This window comes from Cydia strobilella, chromosome 26, assembly GCF_947568885.1.
Source record: "Cydia strobilella chromosome 26, ilCydStro3.1, whole genome shotgun sequence".
Taxonomy (NCBI): domain Eukaryota; kingdom Metazoa; phylum Arthropoda; class Insecta; order Lepidoptera; family Tortricidae; genus Cydia; species Cydia strobilella.
Window position 1 is genome coordinate 3,693,774 of NC_086066.1, and position 9,741 is coordinate 3,703,514.

The 9,741-nt window shown below is 38.6% G+C and overlaps 1 protein-coding gene across 1 annotated transcript; it reads right to left on the minus strand.

Moving 5' to 3' along the window:
• Nucleotides 1-36: 36 nt before the first annotated feature.
• Nucleotides 37-6,818, minus strand: LOC134753048 (alpha-(1,3)-fucosyltransferase 4-like). Its single transcript, XM_063688809.1, has 4 exons — nucleotides 6,725-6,818; nucleotides 2,465-2,621; nucleotides 1,656-1,904; nucleotides 37-496 (listed from the first exon to the last, which is right to left on the minus strand). Exons 1-4 carry the CDS (start codon nucleotides 6,816-6,818, stop codon nucleotides 37-39), a joined length of 960 nt encoding a protein of 319 aa, XP_063544879.1.
• Nucleotides 6,819-9,741: the final 2,923 nt, after the last annotated feature.

Genomic DNA, 9,741 nt, shown 5'->3' on the forward strand with positions numbered 1-9,741 from the left:
TTCTCTCTACATTCCACAAACATAAAACTAAGATCACTAAGGACTCCTGAAACAACATACAGCTGGATCCAAATACAACATAATATCCTCTTTACTATATACTTTCCTAGCATTACTATTATAATTTAAAGCTTCACAGATTCTACACAAAGCTAAAGATCTAGTTTCCAGAAAACCGTGCTCTTCCACAGTCTCAAAATTAATTCTCCACGCGTGATAAGACAATAATTTAGTTATATTATCACTTACAGCGTAGATTTCTTTAGCTAAATGCTTAACAGAAGCAAAGTTATCCATATGCATAAAAGAGTTAGGGGGTAAAAGCTTAATACAGTCTATTAAAGGTGCTCCCATAATGATAGGTATGGCGCCTTTGGAGTATGCGTGGTGGAAAACCTTTTCGGATATGTATTGGCGGCATTTTGTGTTTTCTATTACGATGTAGAATAGATATTCGGATATTATTGGGCAGTCGCGTGTGTAGCGGCCGGGGCATCTGCGAAGAAGAATATAAATGGGGCATTTTCTATGAAAAGGGACCTTATTGTCGATGGCGCTTACGCCGCACAGCGTCGCGTGGCATTGTATTTATATCGGAGCATCGTTTATAGTGGCGTAAGCGCCATCGACAATAAGGTCCCTTTTTATAGAAAATACCACAAATAATAGGAGAATGGAGGCACTTGCTGGCTCAAGTAATCATTTTAAATGGATGAATTTGGGAGTCCATTTAAGTGATTTAATTTACCACGATTTTCTTTTTTGCCACTAATATTGGTTTACGAGAGCATACTTCTTTATTTACACTTTATTGCACTATTTAGTCAAAAAGAGTACAAATGACGGACTTAACGCTTTGAGTCATTCTCTACCAGTCAGCCATTGGGTAAAACGTAAAACAGAGGTGGTGCAGGGTTTGGATTAGGACTTATGGGCTGTGTCATGGAAGGAAACAGTTTCTCCGCTCCGACTTCCTTATGAATATTATCAGTCCTTGTCCTTTCAGTCCTTAAAAATATAAATTAAGTATATGAAATAACCGGCCAAGTGCGAGTCGGACTCGCGCAAGAAGGGTTCCGTACCATTACAAAAAAACAGCAAAAAAATCACGTTTGTTGTATGGGAGCTCCATTTAAATATTTATATTATTCTGTTTTTAGTATTTGTTGTTATAGCGGCAACAGAAATACATCATCTGTGAAAATTTCAACTGTCTAGCTATCACGGTTCATGAGATACAGCCTGGTGACAGACGGACAGCGGAGTCTTAGTAATAGGGTCCCGTTTTTACCCTTTGGGTACGGAACCCTAAAAATAAACAATACGTAACCCAATAGGTGTAAAAACGTTACACAGTACGTACACACATATAAGGTATAAGCGTACATAGGCCCGAACATAAAAACTGCTTGAATAAGTAAAAAGTTGAAAGCTTAAAAGGAGTTGAAAGTTTATAAGCTTAGAACGCCACGCTTATCGCGTAACATCAGCCGTAAAAGTGCATGGCGAATATATCAATGAATTCATTCATAATTTATCCATGCAATTTCGCAGCTCACTGTACATCTCGTGATCGTGAATCTGATCGCATTGCACTAAGGCTGATATTTGGCTGTAGCCGCGGGCGTCTTTGGCCGTCAAAAATGTTCACTCACTTATTCGTATGATTCTTAACAAGCGCGCATTTTCCAAACATGTCCACATTAATAAACCTCTGCAGCTGCATCACGAATCTCATCCGAAACTCGACACAGTGCGACATGACGATTGCGGCTAAAACGTCCTTTTGTTTTTGTTCCCAATATGGGACAAGTTCTTTTAACTCTTCGTCAGTTATGTCGTTTAGTTTCGGGTACAGAAGAGGGATCGTTCGGCCGTATGGGACTGGAATGTCGGAGTCGGATCTGAAAACATATACAATACAATTAAACTCGCCCAGAAAATGACCTCGGGATCCCTCTAACTTAACCTCCGGGTCGATACTTCTTATAATTGTATTTATATGAACTAAGCTACGTTTCTATCAAATTTAAGGAAGTGAAGATTACTCAAAATATCGTCTAACAACAATGGAATTACAAACAAAAAGTGCACCCCTAGTTAATCCTGAGACCTCACTAGTTCCGGTCGAATAAGTACGTAAGGAAATTTATAAATCCCTCAAAAGAAACTATCAAACGTGCGAGTTAGCAAGATCCATCATAGGTTCATATTGTTATGCCAGCACCACACTTCGCTGTATTTGGCAAATATTCGTGTTGCATCCCTTTTGTTTTGTATGTCAAAGGAAAGAAATGCAACACGAATATTTGCCGAATAAGGCGAAGTGTGGTGGCAGCATTAGGGGGTTTTTCCACTGGATGACGACTGATGCAACACTGAACAGTGGTGATGTTGCGGCGATACTGGTCCATCTTTGACGCAGGCGATGTCAATGTAATAAATTGTAAACAGGCCGTAATACCTGTATGACATAGACCAGTTAAAGGCATTAGCCAGACGCGAAAAACTGGGTGTAACTAGTCCTTTAATACCAGCAGAGAATGTGTTGATCGGAGATTCGTCCGTCCAGAATATCCAGCGTTGGTAAGGCTTGCGTTTCGTAAAATCTGGTAGGAGGCCTGCAAAAATAATATTGATATTCATTAATTCTTATTCTAGTCTATGTTTTAGTTTTCTTAATTCTTATTCTAGTATATTTTATTTTAAATTTGACATATTAATTATTATTATTATATTCATTATTTAAATTCATTGGATCGTGATTTCATTGTTGAAAGTCGATAGTATTAATTATAAATTATTTTATTATGTTTTGAATTTATTGTATTTACTAACACATAGCTATAACGATGGTACTAACAATATTGTATGGAATTTTGAACGTTCCGAAATAAAGATATTTTTAGGGTTCCGTACCGCTCCGCTCCGCTGTCCGTCTGTCCGTCTGTCTGTCACCAGGCTCTATCTTATGAACCGTGATAGCTAGACAGTTGAAATTTTCACAGATGATTTATTTCTGTTGCCGCTATTACAACAAATACTAAAAAGTACGGAACCCTCGGTGCGCGAGTCCGACTCGCACTTGGCCGGATTTTTTATTTATTAAGTACGTGGTTGCTACTATCTTAGCGGACCCTAATAAAACGTAGTAGGGTATGGGCCAGTCCAGACGGGAAATTTTTTCACCAATCTGATTTAATTGTCTGATCAAATCAGGTGGTATGGACGCAAACGCCAATTTGGCTCGCCGATTATGACCGATATTACCCATAAAATGGAGGTGCGAACGCAAGAATACGAATTTGTGACGCCAGTATTCGGTATTAGGGGCATATTTAGGGTTCTGTACCTCAAAAGGAAAAAACGGAACCCTTATACTCCTTATAGGATCACTCATGCGTCTGTCTGTCACAGCCCATTTTCTCCAAAGCTACTGGACCAATTAAGTTGAAATTTGGTATACATATGTAAGTTTGTAACCCAAAGACGGACACAAACGTAAACAAATTAAATTTAAACATGAGGGCCATTTTTTGGGGGTAAATGAGAAAATTAAAAATAAAGTTTTTCAAACTATATCGTGTTACATATTCAATGAGAAGGCTAATTTTGAGAATCTCAAATATATATTTTTTGTATTTTTTTAATAAATAGTTTAGAAGTTATTTAAGAAAATAGCCAAAAAATGACCATTCCCTCCCTTTATCTCCGAAATTACTGGGTCTAAAATTTTGAAAAAAATAGACTAAATAGTTCTTTACTATAGATGACAGGAAAACCTAAAAACTAAAAAAATTTACAGTCAAGCGTAAGTCGGACTTAGTTACTTATATAGTTTTTGATCCACGGGTTTTAAAGACTCGTGTTTCACATCAAAAATATATTGTTAAAAATTGTGTAATGTACGGAACCCTTGGAACGCAAGTCCGACTCGCACTTGGCCGGTTTTGTTTATAATTTAGAGCGCTCAAATATCACCTTAAATCTGAAATCGGTGATTAAATTGGAGATTGACGCCAATTTCTTTTCTGATCGATCGAATCGGTCGATTTAACCATCCCATACTTAAGTGTGGTTTACATATGTCCGAATGCTTATTTCATGCACTGCTGGTAGAATACTAGTCACTGTTAAGTTTAAGGAATTACGCCCCCGCCTTTGGCCAGTCCCGCCAAATTTGTATGGTGAGAATCTTAGAAAAATATATCCAAATTGCTAACTTCTGTGATGTCCACAGAAAAGACGCCGGTTTTCTCGAACGTTTTTGACCCATTTTTTAATGTTCTACAGACCTTTATGTAGGTTCACAACAACAGCGTCCATGGAAGAATGCACAGTGCCATTGTCTTCAAAAAACTTGCAATTTGTGACGCTGCAGCCTAATAACGGGTCGCTAACACTGAAATGAAACCGGTAGAGATGGGTAAAAACTTCATATAAATTGAATAAATTAAAAACTATCACCGCAATGAAACGACCTAGGTAACAAAGTGACGTCAGCGACTTCATAATGACGTAATTATGGCGTCATAATGACGTCGCTGAAGTCATAATGACGTATAAATGCTGTTAGGGGAATGAACCGATTATGGTAAAAAATGTCTAAGATCCAACGCTAAAAAACCCGCGTTCAAATAAAACACTTTACAGATCTTGCAAGTCAAAATTGACCCACTTCCCAGTTTCTAATAAAGCTGTAAATTTTCATGCATATATAAGTCGGATAACAATCGAGCTGAACTGATGATGGCGACAGGAGGTGGCCATAGGAACTCTTTGATAAAACAACGCAACCTAATTGTGTTCGGGGTTGTAAGAATTGTCTCGATGAGTATTATTTGCCTGTGGAAAGAAAAGTACATTCAGCGATAAAAGCTTGTACCAAAAACTATTTTTTTGTCGAAAACTTATTTACCATACCTCCCATACAATTTTAACATTATTAATTAGTACCTAAAAAAACAGCCGACCTAGCCAAGGTGACAAACGCTATCACTATGACAACGAAACGCTTTGTGTCTCTCTATCACTCTTCCATATGACAGTTGCGTTTCGATCCCTACGTAGCGTAAGCGATTGGCATGTTGGCTACGCGGCCAGATGAATGGAATGAGCAGCTCTAAACTTACTTATTTACCTATGCCAACGGTATTAAACTTACCTGTGATTACCAAAACCCCCGAGATGTCTATGTTTGAGCCACGGCCAGTGTCTCCATATCAAAATGTTAAAATGGCCGCGTTCCGGGTAGTTTATCACTTCACAAAATGACGGCTTGGTGTTATAATATTTAAACATGTATCTTCCTAGATTTGATGTCGTCCATTCCTGTAGGTAGAAAGAATATTATTTTTTACTGCTCCAGCTCGTAAAGGCTCTATTCTTTAAAAACTGCGGCGTCAGCATGGTTGCATTTTTAACACCTGTCACTATGCCTGTCACTTTCGCACTTACCTGTCGGTTGTTCAGAACTGTCAAATTTTTGTTCTAACTGACAGGCCGATATCGTCTGGCGGACTGATAGTCAGTGGGCCCCCTAAGTATCTATCTAAAACTATTCTATTCCTTGTTAAAACTAATTTGCACTTACCTTTCGCTTCCCGTAGTACATATAAACAGTTTTGTGGTGTTCCCTCATACTTTCAGGCGTTATTAGCATCCCTACATCCGCAAACAATCGATTCAAATACGAAAGGGCGGAACATAACATAAAAACTAAGAAATATTTAATAATACTTGATAAATACTTGGGAACCTTCATTTTAAAATTAAGATTAGGCCTAAACCCTTTATAGGGCGCACTTATATTTTATATGCCAAAAATGGCCACCCTACATCATCTTTCTGTAGTTTTTGCTTACGCGCAATTTTTTGGAATTTTTTTGGACGAGGCGTGGCGAATCGGTGATTTTTCTTATCTGGCCCGTTAATGTTAAAAAGTTTTTTGTATTTTTATAATTTGAATGATTTTTCTAGTTATGTGCTATTGTAGCAAATTCTATCTTAAATCTGAATATTGGAATCAATGTCTAAACTGTAAAACACGAAATCCTAGCGCTCTATAAAGATGAACGTACAGTGGAACAATTTTGTCGGTTGCATCTAGTACATATGTACTGTGATATTATTTTTTTTCCTCAAGTTCGACTCACGCTTGGCCAGCTGTGTATATTTTTCTTTTTTAACTATCCCGAGTTTGAGGTTTGTATCTATACAAAAAAAAAAAAAAAAAAAACATTTTCAATTATTTTCAGAATTTTGACATTCCATATGACTTGGCATATAGCCATCCAATCTTGTTACAAGTATATATTAGCTTGGTTAGTAACAAATTTAAAATGAAGGCCCATAATGTAGTGGAAGTATTTATACATTTCTTGTATGGATACCACTCTTAATTATATTTTGTTTTTTAGGGTTCCGTAGTCCGTACCCAAAGCGTAAAAACGGGACCCTATTACTAAGACTCCGCTGTCCGTCTGTCCGTCCGTCTGTCCGTCCGTCTGTCCGTCTGTCTGTCTGTCACCAGGCTGTATCTCAATTTTCACAGATGATGTATTTCTGTTGCCGCTATAACAACAAATACTAAAGACAGAATAATATAAATATTTAAATGGGGCTCCCATACAACAAACGTGATTTTCTTGCTGTTGTTTTCCGTAATGGTACGGAACCCTTCGTGCGCGAGTCCGACTCGCACTTCGCCGGTTTTTTATGATACAGCCCTGTGTCAGAATGACGGACAGCGGAGGCTTAGTAACGGAGTTCCATTGGTCACTCTTCACGTCACGCCTCCCAAAGGTCCGGAACACCATTGAGGAGAGTCAAGACACTCCTCCATTTTTCCGTGATGTGAAGATTGTATGATAATAATAAAATGTAAATTAATTATATATTTCTTAATTATGCCTTTGCCTGTGGACGTTTAGCTTTATCCGCGTGTTTTGAGAATAAGAATCCACGTTTACATATTGCTGATATCAAAGATAGATATAACTCCGTAATAGATGGATACAGTCTAAGCAAAAAACGTGCCTCGAAAATCAAGAAAATTTGATTCTCGTTCAGAGGGCGCTACTAGTTTTGGCCTACAGTCGTATAGATGGGGTTGACGGTTTCGTTTGTTATTTAACAATTTTAACGCATATCAGTGAAAGAACATGTGTCAAAATCATCAAAATAATTAATGCAAATAAAAAAAATCATTTATCTATATTTAAATACATTTTATCGTATTTTTACAAATCTTAAATTTTAGTTTTAAAGTGTGTCGACAGATGGCAGTGAATTTACTGGGGTTACAAAATTTACTATGACAGTACCGCTCTAGTATAAGTTACTCTATGCTGATATACTTAACATTTCAGCCAATCTAAGTTTCTAGAAACGTGAATGTAAGCTATGTTTTCGACCGATGTTAGGAAAACCGAGCAACCGGCAACAGAAATACGTCATCTGTGAAAATTTCAACTGTCTAGCTATCACGGTTTATAAGGTACAGCCTGGTGACAGACAGACGGACAGACGGACAGTGGAGTCTTAGTAATAGGGTCCTGTTTTTACCCTTTGGGTACGGAACCTTAAAAACTAGTAATAGAAATTTTTACCAAACTAGTCTGGGTGTCTGGCGACCTACGAGCTGGCATTTTTTGCGCAGAAGCTCATCCTCACTGTCAAAGATTCACTGTGCAGAGGGGGAGGAACGCGGCCAGTGCCCTGGGAACAATGCCTCAGGCTAATTTAGGTTTAGATTTTGTTTAATCTTTGTTTTGTGATAATAAATAACTCCAAAAACTCATCATCATCTTCCTCGCGTTATCCCGGCATTTTGCCACGGCTCATAGGAGCCTCGGGTCCGCTTGACAACTAATCCTAAGAATTGGCGTAGGCACTAGTTTTTACGAAAGCGATTGCCATCTGACCTTCCAACCCAGAGGGGGAAAACTAGGCCTTGTTAGGATTAGTCCGGTTTCCTGACGATGTTTTCCTTCACCGAAAAGCGACTGGTATAAATATCAAATGATATTCCGTACATAAGTTCCGAAAAACTCATTGGTACGAGCCGGAGGTTTGAACCCGCGACCTCCGGATTGAAAGTCGCACGCTCTTACCGCTAGGCCACCAGCGCTTCTCCAAATAACTCAAAACTAATCAATGTTAACCCAAGAATTATTACCAATTGTTTTTCGTTCCAAACCATAAAAATGTTTAACTATCTTTTTAATTTAATGGTTATGGCACGGACTACGTTCCTTTTACTAAGTAAGTTATAATATTTTCACCTCAGCAGCTCGAACAAGCCTACTTTCGTCACTCCCTGGAGTGAGGAAAGTGCGACTTTCCTCACTCCAGGGAGTGAAACAATGTAGCTTTTTAATTTAGTGAAGGCCATGAACTTCATACTTTTATTACATTTTTTTTATGGTATGGTATGGTATGGTATGGTATGGTGTGGTATGGTATGGTATGGTATGGTGTGGTATCGTATCGTATCGTATCGCATCGTATCGCATCGCATCGCATCGTATCGTATCGTATCATTTCGCATCGTATCGCATCGTATCGCATCGCATCGCATCGCAAAGCATCGCATGAGTCATAAAAGCTTTGAAGCATAAAAAAATATTAAATCAAAATACAAACTTAAGTAAAATCAAAATATGTATTACTAAAATATTAACACAGGAAACGTGTTAAAAAATAAAAGAATAAAAAAATCGACCAAGTGCGAATCGGACTCGCGCATGAAGGAAAAATCACGTTTGTTGTATGGGACACCCACTTAAATATTTATTTTATTTTGTTTATAGTATTTGTTGTTATAGCGGCAACAGAAATACATCATCTGTGAAAATTTCAACGGTCTAGCTATCACGGTTCATGAGATACAGCCTAGTGACAGACGGACAGACAGACGGATGGACAGCGGAGTCTTAGTAATAGTGGTCCCGTTTTGGGTACGGAACCCTAAAGCCCGCTCCAGACTAAGCGGCGCGAAGCCGTGAACGCGAATGTGGAATCGATTTCGCTGATTAGCGAACTAGACTCCACACTCGCGTTCGCGGCTTCGCGCCGCACTTCGCGCACGAGTGTGGAGGGCCCTTATAAACATCATTATCATTCGCCTTAACTTTTTTCAGTGGTCGGCGGTTTAATATGTTGGTCTATGGTCACCTCGCTGAAGCAGAGGCATAGAAATCTAAAGAAAACTAATCCAAATCCATACCACCCAGAAGATGCCAAACTTACGAAGCTCATGGGTGAATACAGGGAATCCATACTATCCATACTGATATTATAAATGCGAAAGTCTGTCCGTCCGTCGGTGTGTTACCTCTTCACGCTTAAACCGCTATACTGATTTAGTTGAAATTTGGCATAGAGATAGTTTGAGTCGCCGGGGAAGGACATGGGATAGTTTTTATGTCGGAAATCATCCCTCTTAAGAGAGTGAAAAGAGGGGTGAAATTAAGAGATTTAATGAGTTTCCTGATAATTGATGTCAAGCAATTAAGCTTATGCTTAAATTGAATTATTGCTATTACACTTTATCCAGGCGCTAAACTTACTCTAGCTGATGTTACTGATTACGTAGTCGCGGGACTCGCGGGCAAAAGCTAGTAGTTAAATAAACTTAAGTTACTAGCATTTGCCAGCGATTTCGCCTGCGTAGACATCCACATCCCAGTTCCGTTGTAAATTCCCCCTCTTTGCACCCTCTTATAACGAGAGCAAGTC